Consider the following 17,068-nt stretch of genomic DNA (forward strand, 5'->3'; position numbering starts at 1 on the left):
CATGGGAACTATACAATTTTATTCACGATTTGACCCATAAAGCTGGCGAAACTCCTCATAAATCGTCAATAAAATTTTTCATTTGCGGCAATTGTCATCATGCTCGTGAATAAATTGAAACGGGGTTTTCACTCTCAGATCAGATGTTCTTATATATTTAAATCGCTAAAAAAGACAACGCATTCTAAATGATACACAAAACTGCAGATCACGTTCGGTTGAGTTCGCTCATTTGATTGATACCGTGCCGTGCCGGACGAGGACTCGCTGCAGGAACACAATTAAACTAATCAACCAACCGGCAAAAGGATTTAATTGACCTGCGAACGAAACGGCACAAGCGGTGAGTACTATTCTGCTTGCGGCAATGACCCCTTTTCAAAAATGCAAACGTTCCACTGCAGCCAGGAACTGCTATCAAATGCAGCGATTAATGAACGCGCGGTAGCTGCGCATCGCCAGCAAGAAGGATCATGCTGGGGAAGGATCAAAATTTTAACGCTACCGTTTCCATTCAATCGAATACACCGATTGAAGTGGAAATCGTCATTTCCTCTGCTCGAACCACATCGCAGCGGAAGGGCTTCCGTATTGAACATTTATGACCCAATGTCCCGACCGTACTAACCTGCACCGTCACCGGCAAGCAGCTGAAATCGACCCCGCTCGTCCATTCGAAGCCGGCTCCATTTGGTCAGTGGCGTCGGATCTGGTTAGAGAATGTGAAATAGAAAGACATCTGAGGTCAGGCATGTCGAGCGCATTTTCTGTGTGGCAATCCTCCCACTCCCCGGGAAGAGAGAAAAAAAGGTGTTCCACAACGAGGTGAAACGGAACGTCCATTGCGGTTTGCCAATTGTCGGACCGGTTACACTCACCGTAATAGATGGTTTCGCGCTTGCGGATGTAACCGGAATTGGGTACGGTCAGCACGCAGCTGATCGACGTCGGTGAGATGAGCAGATGCTTATCGATTTTCCCGTAAACGGTTTTATTGTACATGTGGTTGGCGTCCGCGGTGACCAGCGTGCGTGTGCTGACCAGGAACAGATTTCCGCTAACGCTGGGTGAGAAAAACCGGACGCCGGGTGGGTAGTATTATTTTTTTGCCATGAAAAGCAAAGTAAACCAACCAGGAAATTCAATATGGTGCCTCGTGGTTGGGACATATTTCATTACACTTACATCAGCAGCAGGTTCGGTTCCGGATATATCACGAAGACGCTGCACTTTATCAGCAGCATGTTGTCGTTTTCGCCATCATTTTCGTAGTGCAGCAGGAGCACTTTTTCGGGCACTGGTGGGCCAGATGTGCAGAAACAAATAAAACACATATCAATAACGAATGTAGGATGGAGGTTTTTTTTTCCCCTCGAATAGATTGTGCGAATCCGTTTCGAGTGGTTGCTAGGTAACAAATTTGTTTTTTGCATAAGGCTTAATTTTTCCCCGCGCATGAAGTATTGGAGGTAAAACTATTTTTAGGATGCTCGTACACATCGTTGCTTCGGTGGATGGTATTTACCAAATTCTTCGAAAATTGATAATATACGAACATATGCCGCACTGTCAATTTATTGTGCTGCATTGCAAAATGGTAGAAATGCAACACAAACTGAGCACAGGGACATTGTCAGTACTGGTGATGTGCCGCAACCGCGCGAAGGGACGTTGCATATTTATACGTTTTTAATGATTCATTTCAATAAGTCTGACATTGTTCATAATTTATGCTCTGTTGCAGGCACGCATGGCATTGGACTGACACGTGTTTTAACACAATGTTATTTTGCAGGTTTTTACTAACGGGGGTCACAGTTTCCACATTTATTTTTGATATCGTTTGAAATTGTGATTCTTTTGTTTCAAAAATTATATGCCACCATATAAACACTTGAGTAAGCGTTGTAATAACTGTTAGGCAAGGCAGTGCTTTAGAGTCCTTGAGATATGCTATATTCACAATCTAGCGGGAGGATGGGATCCATTGGTTTGAGAATTTCAATCATTGCCTTTAACAGCATTAACCGGTGAAGGGTAATTCCAGCTCAGTACCCGCAAGATAAACCATACCAATTATCGTTTGCAAGCGCGCCTGGAATTGCAATTGGCGAGGTAAGCCGGAGATCACATCAAACCCCGTTGCCCACTGAGGGCAAGACAACACACGAACCAGCAAACTATAAATAGATGCATCCTGCCAGAAACCATAGCGCAGAGGCGGCAACATAATGGCACGCAAGGATGTAAATCAATAGATGCGATTACGTCGTAAAACGGCACGCTCCGACAGATGGCGTACGGGCGGGTCGCTCCGGCAAGGTAATTACATTCCCGGCCTAATCAAATCGGTGAGCTAGAAAGGGCAAACGGTACCGAGGACAGGATAGGGAACTTCCCCGCGATATGACGGATAATGCCCGGTTGAGCAGGGCTGCGTAAGGCGAACGAGCTGAAAGCTTCTCGGGAAGATAGTACATACCGACAATCTGAAACCTTGCCATTCGCCGATCGAACGAATCGTACGTCTGCACCGAGCACATGTACTCGCCGCTGTGGTTGAGCTTCGGATTGCGTATCACCAAGGCACGGTACTTGTAGTTGACGGAGTCGGACATCGAGTAGTTGGTCTGCAGCTCGTTCCTGAATTGGTTCTGCTCGTCGGGGAGCGGTCGGTTTGAGGGCGGCCGGTGTAAGGAAGAAACGTAAATCGAAAGGCAGCATGTAACTGGGCACTGCGATAAGACTCTGTTCGCTGGTATCCTACGGCATTCCGCGATGGTGTCGGAATTTCTCGACACCCTTGACCGTGGGTACAGTGTGGTACGAAGGCTTAGCGAAAAAGGTATGCAAACAATGCAACAGTTTGCTACACAAAAAGAGCAAATGTCATTCAAAGGTCAAGTGAAACGTTGGTTGCTTTGACGATGTGGTCGTCCCAGGCGTACAATACCCACCAATTGCACTATGCACATCAAAGCAACGCAAAACACACGCCGCGCGGGAAAAACCCCGTACCACACTGTACGTGAAGGCCATTTTACGATCGACGACGATAATGAAGAGCCGAAGCGTAATAGCGCTCGCGCGGGACCAGGACGTTCAAGGACCTTCACCATGCAGCCGGTGGTCGGTGGTTACATGGTGCACCCCCATCCCCACACCCTACCTACCATGCCGACGGGCGTCCGTGATGGGATCCACTGGTAGATGAGCTTCTTGTTGAAGTACCACTTGAGCACGAAGCCGCACTCGCGCGCCTTAATCTCGTACTGACAGTCCATGATGAGGGGCTTCAGGCCGGCGTCCTGGCTCGGGTAGCTGGAGTTGGGTTCGCTCCGTTCCGTGGTAGTAGGTGGGCTCGATGTCATCGGCAGGCCTGTGGTGACATCGTTCGGCGAACCGTGCGCCTCGAACCAAGATGGCGGGTCACCCTCGTGGTGCGCCGATGGGGGCGTGCTGGATCCGACCGCATCGTAAGTGCTCCGATCGAGGACGTACGTCTTCGGGACGTTTAGGTTCGTTATGTGCACGGAATGGTACGCTGTGGAGCATAGAGCGAGGTGGCATCAGCGCAGGTGTACGCAATGGAAGGAAGGGCGTTGTGGTTGCATGTGGTTGGATTATAATTTTATGCAATTCCCACGAATGGGAGGACCCGTCTCCAGCCGTGTGGAAACAATCTACTCAACCCCCCCCCCCCGCCCCCCTCCCACCGAGATGTCACACCGTCCACCATTCGCGTGTGTGTTTGCGTGTGAGGAAACCCTACCAAACACCCAAGCTCGCGTTCCGCAAAAAGCCCCCCAAAACACGCGGCACGATTGCATCGAAGACAAGGCGCTTCGCGCCAATACCGATGTCACGCGGAATAATCATCATCATTTGCATGTTAATTCATTTATCTTAATCACGGCAGGATGCCTTCGCGGGTACCCCAAGAATGCGAGGGTTGGCGACGTTTGGGAATGATTTTACGAGGTACCTCGGAAGATGGCGCGACTTTCGGTACCGGTATCTGGGGCGAGGAAAACCCGGCAAAAACGAAGAAACGAGGGTCCACCGGACGGAGCGTGGCTTTGTGGTGTTTCGACAGCGATCGGTCGCTCGAAGGAGTTCGCCGCAAAACGGAATTCGTTCGGGAGCGAGAAACGGGATTGATGTGGCGTAGCAGCCGGTTTGGGGTGATGCAAAAAAAAGGAAAACTATCGTCCACCCACGCGCCGGTGGGCGACAAAACAAACAAGCAGCATCAGCCACCAGTCAAGGGGTGGGCGCGCCCGTTCGGGCATGAATATTTCATTCCTCGCGCCATTTTGCTTGAGCCAACGCTCCGCCAAAGCGCTAACTTTGTTATTCCGTCCGAACCGGTGCACCGGTCGCGTCACACGAAAGACGATAGTGCCGGAGTCGTTTCTTAACAGGGGGCGCTTTATTTTTGTTCTTCTTTCCGCTCTCGTCATCACGATTAATGGAGAAAAATCCTGGATGCTAAAATAAAATGCACAGCCAGCCCGCAGCTCGAGAGTGTCTCGTTTATTGTCGACAGCGACGTCCTCGTCGCCGTTGTGAAGTTGCGCTGCAAGCAAACGTAGCCGTGTGGTGGCAAATGAAGGAGCATACAAAAAAGTGAACAGAAAACATGACCATTATCACCGTCGGTCGGGGTGGGTGGAGTTTGTTCGCTAATGAAATTTGATACTTTATTACATTCCCGCACGGATGATTGATCATTGTTTTGTTGGATGGTAGAGTTTGCTTGCCGCTGTGTTTGCTTATTTTATTATGTCTTGTACTCTCCGTTTTTTTCCATTCCCTGGTTCATGCAGCCATGGATCCACGACTTTTATCGGACAGTGTTCTTCCTTTTTGCATTTGTATTCCATTTTTTCTGTCGCTTGTTCGAGTGTAGCTATGTCGGGCAGCAGATCGGTACAGTTGCATCATTTTTCAGCTGCCAGGAGCATTTCATTTCCACCGACGGCAGACACCATCTGCTGTAAGCGCCTGCAGCTTATGCAACACGCTCTGATTTATACGGAACGGATCGGGCTCGCACCGGAATGGAAAGCAGCCCGCGGCGTCGACCGACCGGACCAGAGGTCACTGAGTTGCTTTTAGTGCAATTAAAGCAATATCAATACGGTGCACGGCTCGGTGGCGCGTTGTATTCCTACTCCCGACGGACGCGAAAGTGCTCAGGGAATTGGAAAAATGCATGATAAACTTACTGCATCCCAGCCGGCGAGCTCGGATGGGAGCCTTTCTGTGCGGGCCCTTTCTCATGCCCCCACTCTCCCCTAGCCCTATACTATGGCCACTCTCACATCCGGTGGGTGGTGGGAAAGTTTAATTCAATTTCATTCCGCACCACCAAGTGCAAGCGGTTAAGTGGGTCAAAGTCTCGCCTGTGTTGGGTTTTGGGAGCCGGCTTGGATAGGTTTCAGTTTTCCGAACACCCGAACCGTTCGGGTATGCTATCGAAGAGTGGCTGCATGCTGGTCGAACGTAAATCGAACGCTCGTGGGAGCCCGGAGGGGGCCAGAGTTCGGTAAGATATCGGAACGGTTGTACGGCTTTTACCGAGTACCAGGCGCCTCCATCGATGGGGGGGAGAGTGTAGAGAAAAAAGAGATAAAATTACTTTAAGCGATTGAATTGGCGTTGTTTGATTTATTTCCTCACCAAGTGGCCATTTTTATATATTTCCAACATAAACCTGTACATCTACTAGATGTTTGAGAAATCGGTTTTTCTTACAGAAGAAACTTCCCGCGGAGGGTTGCAAACATCTGAACTAATTCTCCGTAAAACCAGTAAAAATACATCAACTGCAGAGTATTCCGATTCCAATCAAAAACGCTACCCACTTCTCAACAATGGCGGGCGCAGCTTTCATCCGGAGGCATTTCATTAATTTTATTTATCCTTCCCACGGCTGGATAAGCGGTGGTAATGGCCAGCGACGGTGGGGCACCACCTTGGCGCGTTTCAAGTTTTGAGTTCAAAGTTCAAAAGCTCGTTCATGGTTCGACGACCGTGGGCATGGCCTGAAGCGAAAACCGAAATTATCCGTACAATAATTCGGCCAAAAGGACCAGCTGCGGCTGGAAGCCGGTTGGAACGATAAATTCTCATTACAACCGCAAGCCATTGCAAGGCTTGATATTTTTTCGAGCGGATTTCTTTGTTTCTTTTTCGGAAACACCGGCACCGCGGGTACTTCTGGAATGGACGAATATTCGTTAGCTAGAAAATCGATATAAGCACACAGAGGGAGGCTGAAAGCATGCAAGAGTATTTGCGTCAAAGCAATCAGGCGGGATTTGTTTTCTGCGTGCTTCAAACGAAATAAAAATGAAGCAAAAGAAGTAGAATTTTTCACGAAACTGCCACTCAATAGAGCTGTACGAAATGAGCACTATATGCTTTTATCCAATCAAGCATCGGTGTTGCATAAAATGATTGATTTGAATAAATCAGCAAAGAGGAGCACAAACGGAGAGGCAAAAAAATAGCTCACAAAATGCAATAACCCGTTCCAAGCGGCTTCGGAAAGGGATTCCTCTCGGTGGTCAGCATCGGGAGTGAGTTAAATATTTGATGGTTTCCCGGTCCGGAAACAGGAACCGGGATCGAATAATAATGCCGAGAGAGAAAAACATTCGGCCCAGCACATGCCTGCGTGAAGAGGAAAGTGTGGTGAATATTGCCAATTTACATCTTGATATCACGCTCGAATAATGAAATCCTCTGACCACGTGCGAGAGGAAAAAAAACCGATGGTGTTAAGAAATGTTGCGAGTAAAACAAGGGAAGATATACACAAAAACACATAAAATCAGCACCACCCGATGTGCAATGGAGGGTGAGGAGTTGTGAAAACAACAAAAAAGGGCATCCAAGTAGCAGCGGCGGCAGCAAACAAATTGAATCCCACACGAATGAGGATAATTTTTCCAACACCGATTCAATTTGCTGACTTTGCCGGAATGCTCAAATGTGTACTGACCGTAGGGTGGGAAAAGGCATCCCGTAACAGCCACCCCGCCCTCTCCAACATGGTGGGGGATCATGGCTTTCTTTGCTTTTCCGGGGTGTTCGCTTCGCTTGTTTTTTTTTGTCGTTGTGCTCTTTATTTCTTCATAGCTTGCCTGATCGCAGTAGACCTTTTCCATCCTCAGGCTTCGGCTGCCTAGGCAACCCAACCAAGTCCAAGCAACCCCATGACGGCCACTGACCCCTTTGGTGTTTGTTTGCATTCTGCTCTTTCGTTTGCTTGCTCTCCGTTTTTTTTCGTATTCATTCGGATGGAAAGCACTTTTAAGAAAGCGCCCCAAAGCCTCCGGCACCAGACGGCAAACGGCTCCAGTGGGACAGATAAGCGCAACCGGAACGCGCTGGAGTCAACCGCCAGCCCGCTAGGCGTGCAGAAGAAGACGTTTGGCTAAAAATAAAACCCCAACCGCCATCGGCAGGGGCAACCATTGAATAATGGTGCCGCTGGCTGGGCCGATCCACACGTGAGGCCGATCCGTATCGCATCCTTTTGCTTTGCTCCGCGCATACCCTGGATGCAGCGCCGAATGACCGAAAGGGTCACACGGTGCACGGGTGGTATGTTTATTTTATCAACCCTCGACCCACGCTTCCACCACGCTCACGGGAATGAGAAGGGGGGGGGGGGGTGAAAAACAAAACAAAAAACCCAGCGCAACGCTCTGTTGCACTGGCCTTTCGTCTATTTATGTTGCGACCGGGGAGGGTGATCCAGAACAGGCCGCCCTTTTAGCCACGTTTCTCGACCTCCGACAGGCTTGACCGGGGGCGGCGACGGTTGCAAAAGATGGTTTATTTATGTCCGACCATGCCCTCGCACCAATCCATCCTGTCCAAGTGCACGCCAGCAGCGGCTTTCGGGCTTTCCGGAGACGTCAGGGTTCGCCATTTTTTTTTTCACGCGGAAACAGAAAATCAAGCACGCAGATTGAAGAAGAAGATGAAGAAGAAGAAGAAAAGCCCGAAGAAGCACGGAGCAGAATGGGAACCTCTCTGACCCGGTGGAGACGCCTGGTGTTTCTTCCCGTTGGTTTCTGGACGCCTTCGGTATCGTGCCTCCGGAGCTCAAATGAAGTTTGTACGGTTGGTCGGAACGTTGGCGTGAATGTTGCCCCCTAGCCAGGCTGGTTTCATTGATTGTGCCCCGAGCTTTCGTCACTCATCCGTACGCGGGCACGTGCGGGCGGACACACTGGGCTTTAGTTTGCTTTTATTCAGCTTAGAAAGCATTCACCGGTGGAGTGGACGAGGCACGAGAAAGCATTTCAGTTTGGTTATATTGAAATTCTGCAGCCTATTGCTGGCGGGAGCGCACAGACGGGTTTGCAAACACACCGGGATTAAAGATGGCATAGTTGTCTTACCGCTGTCGCTTGTTGGTCAGCAAAAAAAAAGGAAGCAAAAAAAAGGATGCACGAGACCAGGGTTTGTAATAGGGAAAAAGGAAAACGTAGGAAAAAACGAGAAGCATTCAAACACCCGAGCACCTTCGCCAAGAGCGCACCATGTGCTTTTTATTAAAGGTGTGGAAAAAGAAAAACTAGCGACCCTTTTATGGTGTGTTTATGCATATTTGTGCCGTGCAATAACGAAAGAAAATATTCAATCTCGCAAGCTATCTTCTTTTTTTTTGTCATTTCGCTTCCATCCCTTCATCGCGATCGCTAGCGTAGCAGGAAAAATACTCCAAGCGATGCAATATTCAAGCGCCTTTATCATGCATGATCATGAGATGGCTAATTCATATCCGAACGTGTCTAATGCCCGCCAGAAGATGCAACACGACACGAGCAGTATGAGTGCGGGAAAGGCTTGAATTTGGCCACTACAGCTTTATCACACCTCCATTTTCGTGCGGATGCCCTTCCCGGGGGGTGCGAAAACTCCAGGAAAATTGAGCGCGAGCAGCACAAATTGCTCGGTAGTCAACATTGGCGAGCCGAAGCAAACACACAAACTCACACCGACTGGAGGGGGTTGGAACAGGATTGCTTGGCTTTTATTGTCTTAAGCTGGCACCGGGTTCTTTCGCCCACCCCCACTTCCCGGCGGGTGCTTTCCCGTTTCGAAGATAGGCAAATTTTCCTTCACCAACCATCGGAGCGGCATCGTTAAAAGCACCGATTTGCGTTATGGAAGCCACACCAGGGGACGCAATGAGAGGGAAAGCCGCCTTTAGTTTATCGCAAACAGAATCTGGAAAACTTTCCACGCCACCCCCTTCTACATTCCATTCCACTCTGCGGGAGAGAGGGTCTTTTTTATTCGCTTTTATTTCACTAAAGAGTAGCGAAGCACTCTCCTTGCCTGGTGCTATATTGCTGCAAGCAAAATCAAATAAAAGCTAAAATAAAAAAGGCGACAGAAAACGCACAAGACTCGCAAAGAGGGAGGCACTCAACCGGTTCGTTGATGGGTATTCATCACGCTGTGGGTACACAGCAGTTCAGCACAAAACCCACCGGGACACCGGGAACGAGCGAACGTAACGAGGCGGCAATATGGCGCACCAGATAGTGGCTGCTGTAGTTTTGGAGCTGAAAGTCGACCATTTTGAATGACTAGAATCAGCGAAAAAGAGGGGTTCAAAAAAATCAAACAAACAGAAGGTAACCATTTTGCAGCATAGGTTGCAAAGTGTGATTGAAATGGTACATAATTGTAAGCTAGTAGTGAGGCAGGGTGCCGGAGTTCTTTCATCTTCTTTTTTTGCGGTGCGGTGTTATAGTTTCGCGTTTCGTCTGGTAGCAAGGAGCGCAAAATTGAAAACCCACTGACGAAAAACTCACCCCAGCACGATGAAAAGCGCCGAGGCAGTGTGTTAATCGGCAACACACTTTCCCAGGCTGAGCGCTCGAAAGCTTGCCTTCTTCGAGGATGGGAAGAAACCCATTCGGGAGTCATTGAAAGTTTAGCTTCTCGTGGTGCCCTTTCGACCGTTTGTGCGATGGCGGTATCCTCGCCCTTCACCAGCATTTTCCTGCACCCCGGGAACGGTGCTGGAATTTATATTATCCTTTCTGGCGCGCGCCTCCTTCTACCCAAAGTCGAAGCCCACAATACGTGGGGTTTTCGCCTCGCGGTGTGCCGGCAAACACATTAAGGCTACACATTTTAATGAATCCCTACCGCATTCCCAACGTTTTAGGGTCTTCCTCTGGTCGCTGGGCGGCCCATCGTCGAAGGGCTAATTAAACCGTTCGCGAAGTGTTTTGCAATAATAACGATTATTGGATTAGGCGACCTCCGGTCGAACGGGGGCTGCTTTTCCGGGCTGGCAGGGTGAGAAAATCGATCGAAATGGACGAACCGTGTTTCGCGTTGCTCCATCTCACTTGGATCCTCTCACTCTGCCCAGCATGCCACCATCGATGCTGGAAACAATACTTTTGATTAGAAGCCGTCGCAGCAACACCATCCGAACGGGGCTTGATGGAAATTGCTTGCCACTGCCAATATGTTATGGGCAATTAATAGCAGCACTAGCGCCGAACCCATCACCCGCGGTGAAACCCAAAAGTTGATGCAATGCAGTTAAATTTATAATAAACCCCACCGGCCAGGACGCCGGGCGCAGATTATGCCTCATTATCGTCACCGCAATGTAGTTACGGGGTGATAAAACGGAATAATTGAATGTAATCAACATCAGTTGCGAATGCGTACTGCGGTGTGGTGCGGTTGGCAATGGAATTGTAACAAGAATTTAAGCCAATGCAGTTCGTCATTACGTGCTAGAAATTTCTCCCATTTCGAGGGAAGTGGAATTTCCATCCACAATGGTGATGTAACTTTCGCGGCTTTATTACCCCTTGAAAAATTGAAACAAAACCGCTTGAACAATCAGTTAATGCAGAAAAGTAATATCGGTGGAAACAAGATAACCCGAATGGGAGAGCTCGAAAGCGCGTTGAAACAAAACTTCGCCGCCCCCAGCTCCGGAACTCGCAATCGCACACTCGAGCCGTGGAAAACGGAACGGTTGGGCTATCGGGTGAGATGAGTTATGGACTAGCCGGGCGTTAGAGTGCCGGTCTTTTCTCCCTCAACAACCCAACCCACCGGTACCGGTGGATAAGGTGATGGAAAAATTGCCCGACAAATCCGCTTTTCCGCGTTACGCGCGCGCTCGCTAGGACCAAGGGGCCTGGGAAATTCCGGGAAATGAGCTTAAATGTGCCTATTAAGTTTAATAAATTGACTCGATAACCAGTGCGACGGTTAAAGGGACGCAGCTAACACGTGTTAAGCTCGCAATGAACTCCCTTTTTTTTTCGCCCGCTACGATCGAACTTTAAACTCGAGCACAAAAAGTACCGAGGAAAATGCGAGCGCCCACGCTTTCCAGTAGCCGTCGTTGCAGCTGTCCATCGTCAGCTCACGGGAAGGGTGGGAACGATTTTTGCAAACCGTTCGCTAAAACCGTACGACGGAAGAACTCGGAAACTGCAATCAAAGACCGGTGAGGGTGACGTACGGACCCAGAGCTGGCCATGCATCCGAGAAATCCCATACCGACATCATCAACGACATCATTTCCGTGCTCGTTTGCGGAACTCGCTGCAACAAAGTCCCCCTCCTCCCCCCAGTCGTCAGTTCCTTCTTCTCTTCCCCTGGTATGTGGGGGAGGTGGGTGAAAATCGAAAATTAATCCAATCTCCGATTCCGACCGGATTTGCCGCAAATGCAATATTTCATTTCGAAACGGGCGCGCGTTCGCTCGTGAGGGTTGCGAGTGCGCAAAATATTGATGTGTCGTGAAATTGTTGAGCGGTTTCTCGTCGGCTGTTGCCAGGACATTCGCAAGGATAGGGCGTTTAGGGTGGTTGTAGAATGGGAGTAAGAAAAAAAAAGAAAGCGACAAAGAAAAGCACCATTCGGGAGCAGTAAGTTAGGGTTTTCGGCATGTGGATGGAACGACTCCTTTTGCCGGCGTTCGTTTTTCCGCTTTAAGATGTCGCAACGGTTCAAGTACCTCGACCCGACGTGGAAGTGGCCAGGACATCGTAGTCCCTGGGCACCGGCTAATGAAGTGCAGCGGGCAACTCTATTTGTGGGAGAAAATACGACCGAAAGCGAGCAGGGCGTGAATTTGTGTCACCAAATGTAAAATGCCACAAATACCTCTGCTGTCCTTAATTCCCTTTCGAGGAGGCTTTATTTGGCGGCGTGTAAACTGCCGAATGGATGCTTTTCTGTCCCAAAGCCCCACCCCCTGCTCGGTAATGCTTTTCGGGGATATAATTGGACAACCTGATTTAACACCTCCCAGAGTGACTGGAGGTCGCAGAGCGTGGGAAAAACGCGTCGTGTGTTGTGAAGTGCATTTCGGTACCGCCGAGCTGGTGTGCCTCGAGCGTGTGAAAGGACGAAAGGACGAAAGGACGAAACCCCAACAGGTTCCCCCGGCCAGCATGCTGACCGGAACGGTGCTGACGTTGGACGATCCCGGACGACCCGCAAATGAATGGAGGCTATTTATCTTCGGTGACAAAACCATTCACATACGAGACCGGTCCTTGCACACACATACACACGCGCGCGTTGTGTGCACAGGACCGTTCGTCACACCAGGCTCTGGCACAACAAAACAGTAGGGAAAGTAGCGCTCGCTTTTCACACGCAAGACATTGCACGAGTGTGCGAGGCGTAACGCAAAAATGAAAAGATGCAATGAGTGAAGCAAAAAAAAAAGGTCGTGGTCTGTGTGCAGACGGTGCAACCTGCGCCAACGTTGCAGCACTTATCGAGCACCATCGGACGCGAGGACGGTTGAAATGGGCGCTCCAACCACCGAGGAGTCCTTTTCCGGTTTGGGAACCGTTGCAGGATTTATGATGCCGACGCACTCTGCTACCGGCCCATTCGAACGCTTCGGGGTCATTCTCATATTAGTACCCGACCCCGACCGGATGAGTTGACCCTTGTCAGGCGCTCGACACCTCCCCGTGTGCGTGGGTGTGTGAGTGCGTGCAGGACGCTCCTGTTCAGGTGCAGAAATCCAGTAACTTAAGCCCAAGATGTGAGGGTTACTTAAAGTGGGCAAGTAATAAAGTCACGTCACGAGGGAGTGACACCGTTTCGCCAACAATGTCCAAATGGGGGTGGGCATTTCTTTTTTCTGTTGAGTCTTCTTCCATCGTCCTCGCGCGTCAATGTTCGTTTCAGCTCGAATGCGCACCCCAACCATTTGCAAGTCAACACGCCAACCAAGCGAGTGGCTGGATGCTGGAGGTGAAGAATGAAAGAAAGAAAAAAAAAACACGCACAAGCACGTCATGGTGGTGGCATTAAATTCATTAAAATTCACGACGAATGTGAGCCCGGCCGTCCACTGCAGCAGTACATCGCGACCGACAGAATAAAAAAAACACCGCGGCTCGCTGTCAGTCAGTCCGCGCGAACTTTGAGCATTTTGGGTTGCAGAAGCCTTCCATTCGGTGAAGAAAGACGCCTCCAAACGGACGGCCCCGTCTTGCACGGGACGGCCGAACGGAAGCGGAAGCGTCCATGCCAAAATCACAGCAGAAACCCTTTTGTGTTCGGGCTGTACTTGCTTGTTTTTCATTTTTTACACGTTCATCTCCCTTTCTCTCCATCGCTTTCTTTTCCGTTCTTTCCCCGGGTGGAGCAAAACGAACCAACCAAAAAAAACTTTCCCCCGAGATGCAGCAATTTTGCGACTGGACGGACGAATTTCATCGGCCGCGTGGTGATGGAGAAATTTTAATTTTAGCAAGATGGTTAAATATTCATGTACGATGATTATTATTTTGACCGAACCGCATGCGGGGCGTGCGAAAGACGGGTACGAGGGTGATGTGGGGGCAGGTGGGAAAGATAAAATAATTGATTTTTTTTTCGCCTCTCATCATCCACCGCAATGGGCCATTATTTTTAGGCTTGGTTCACGTAAAAGCACATCCTTCACACCCCAATCAGGGAGATTTCCCGGGTTTCCTTGTTCCCCCCCCCTCCCCCCGTCTGCCAGCCATTTCATCAAGGATTTTCGCCTGGTGTGTGTGATGTGGTTTCCAATCGGCCGCTTTTGTCGGTAATGGATCACTGTTACAAACGGGCTGGCATTTGAAATAGTAGGCTTTGCGCTCGACGTGTGGTTGCCTGGCAACGTGTGTGCGTGTGCAGCTGGTGCGTCCGATTATCTCTTCATTATAGGATGAACCCACACCGGGTTGGGGCTTGGTTTCGGATTTGCTTGTTCGAGGATGTTGCAGGTGTTTTTTTTTGTTTCGTCTCTTCGCCCACTCACAATTATATCCCCCTCCGCTCTCGGTACGCCGGGGCAGACCGGCAAACTAATTGGAAAATTGCTTTTTAAATGGTTTTCACATGCAGGAGTGTCGAAACGCAAGCGCTTATACGCCAGGGAGCAATCGAAGTCCCGGACCGAACCGAGGGGGCGGTTGGGGCTTCCTGTTGCGGTGAATGCGCGTGTGTGTGTGTGCGAGAGCACGAGTTAGTTGGTCGTTAAATATTAAATACGTTCCTTGAAGTAACGTCGTTTGCAAGGATGTGTTCGCTTGAGTGAACGCGCTCGCTGGGAATAGAGATTTTGGCCGTGGTGATTTGATTCGTGCAATTCATGAATAAAGCAGGAAATGTACCGAAATTTCGGGTACATGGTAACGCTTTTAAAACAAACCCTTGTATTTTTTTTTGTTGAGGCACCAGCTGGTGTGGAAGAAATTGCAGATGATGTGTTCGGCGAAGGCAGTTTGCAAGAATAATTCTGCAATAGATTGGTACCCATTTTTTGTTCGCTCCTAAAATCCCTACCAACGAGGCTTTTCTGATCGATTTTCCAAAAGCGAAACGGCAATTCTTCAAGGCATGAGCCATTACACGGGGCATATGGATTTTATTGCGGCTTTGAAGCAGCAGTAAATAATGCAAACCCCCGAAGCGTTGATCGAAACCCACGTGGCGTACTTATCATACACCGAATATGAAACCCAGCTCAATTCATGCGACCCATAAAAAACCATAATACCCACCCAATCAGTAAAGGGAAAGAGGGAGGAGATCACAGCAAACGCTACGAACCGAAAGGAACCGTTTAAAAAGCCATAAAAGAGAAATAAACAATAAAATCGGATTTCTTCCACACCGTTAAGCCGAAGGATTAGCAGCAGGGGATTCGTTGGTCATCCGGCCGGACTGACCGTTACCAATCCACCAGCCGCCAGCATCACGATGGAACGCTCCGGTAAAATGACAAAACAACAACTATCCCTATCAGTTATTGTGTGCGCATTGCGGATGGAGACGCCCAGTGGCCCACTCACTTGGGCGGGCTAGTGAAGCTGAAAGGTGGGTACCGTGGCGGTGACGCTCTGCCGGATTAAAACAAATAGTTCCAGCTCCCACCGGAGAGCGTGAAGGCCCCCATTAGCAACCACGGAAGGGCCGACGAATAAATGTTTAATCCGTGCGACCCGAGATGTGACCACACAAGGGCGACGTCGTTTTCGATTTGTTTTGGCGCAACTCCAGCAACAATGAAGCCCGGCGAAAGCCACCAAACAAAGAAGGCAAGCGTTGTGTGTAGTAAAAATAAATAAACCACAGCTGAAACGCAAGCCCACTTCCTTTGCCGGCGGTTTAGGAATTGTCGGAATCGCGACAAATGCGGCTTTTCTTGGCAGGGCGGACTTTTCTACCTCGTGGGTTGGCTACAGGACGCGGTTGGCTGAGGATCACATTGGCTTTGGGCTCATGTGCTCGCTGGTGCGCCGAATGCCAACCCACAAGCTGGAATAACATTCCGAAAGCGATCACAAATCGAAAGCACACGTACACACACACACACACACACACACACACACACACACACACACACAAAAACGCAGGTCTCGCAAACGTTGAGGTTTTGCGGAAACCAAAATCAACCGTAAGCGAAACCACAAAAACCCGAAATGTATTAAATGGGATTTGTCTAACCAAGCGGCAAACGCCACCATTCCGGCCGGTGGGTGGTGGGGAAAAAGAGCGAAAATGTCGCCACCCCCACCTAGGGCTAACCCATTTTCCAGCCCCACCAGATTATCGTCACGTTTCGGCTTCTCTGTTGGTATCGTTTTTCCCACATTCCGCACACATATATTTCCCTCACCAAATACTCACCTTGTGCAAATACGAAAACTGTCAACACGCTATTGAACAAATTAATACCAAACATTTCGCCCGTCTCGTCCGGATTTCCTACCGGAATTTTCTTTTTGGCAGTCTCTGAGTACGCCGTCAGCCTCGTCTGTGTCTATCGCTCATCGGCACAGTTTTGGCGCGACACATTCAATTTTCCGGTAATCGGATGGTGGTCTTCCCGCGGGATGCCACAAGCTGCGGTCAAAACGGTGGTGGTGGACGTGATGGAACGGAAGAGTAAAACAGGCCCACAAAGAACACCCGTGCACCGTCACAGGCGATAGCACTAAAAACAACACGATACAACCGGCGGGACGTTCGTACCAAAATTGGCTTTATTCTGACTTGCTGCTGCAGGCCAGCTTGAGGGGAGATGAAAGGCGCCAAAAATCGACCACCAGTCAGCGGGAACAATTTCCGCACTTAACGAACACGCTGCCGGTTGCGAGTGTAAGACGAACGAACCGTTGACACTGGTACGTTTGCACCCCGAAGCTAACGAGAACACACTGGTTGTACGGTGAGCGGATAGGGTACTATTTGAAGCTGGATACACGGCCGAGGTTGTACAGTAATGGACGCAGAACAACCACTAGTCGTTGATGTGTGTTTTAAATAATTGCTCAACATTAATAACAAAGCGATCTGCTATTTCATAACATGATTATACGAACAATCTAAATCCGTAAATTTGAAGAGCAGCAGCCAAGTGTGATAATTCTACGCATAATAGTTCAGAGGTAAGCAAGTGTATAAAATTCTAGCGAACCGTTTTGGTTAACCCTTTAGGACCAATTTGCTACAAGCTATTTTTATTGCGTGTCAACAATTTGTTTGATTAAAT

At 49.3% G+C, this 17,068-nt stretch overlaps 1 protein-coding gene across 1 annotated transcript; it reads right to left on the reverse strand.

Annotated features, from left to right (window-relative positions):
• Positions 1-132: 132 nt before the first annotated feature.
• Positions 133-16,258, reverse strand: LOC128731868 (uncharacterized). The gene is made up of 7 exons (XM_053825020.1): positions 16,204-16,258; positions 3,174-3,544; positions 2,483-2,654; positions 1,186-1,297; positions 879-1,063; positions 629-709; positions 133-320 (listed from the first exon to the last, which is right to left on the reverse strand). The coding sequence occupies exons 1-7, from the start codon at positions 16,256-16,258 to the stop codon at positions 229-231; spliced, it is 1,068 nt and encodes a 355-aa protein (XP_053680995.1). The 3' UTR covers positions 133-228.
• Positions 16,259-17,068: the final 810 nt, after the last annotated feature.

This window comes from Anopheles nili, chromosome 2, assembly GCF_943737925.1.
Source record: "Anopheles nili chromosome 2, idAnoNiliSN_F5_01, whole genome shotgun sequence".
Lineage (NCBI taxonomy): Eukaryota > Metazoa > Arthropoda > Insecta > Diptera > Culicidae > Anopheles > Anopheles nili.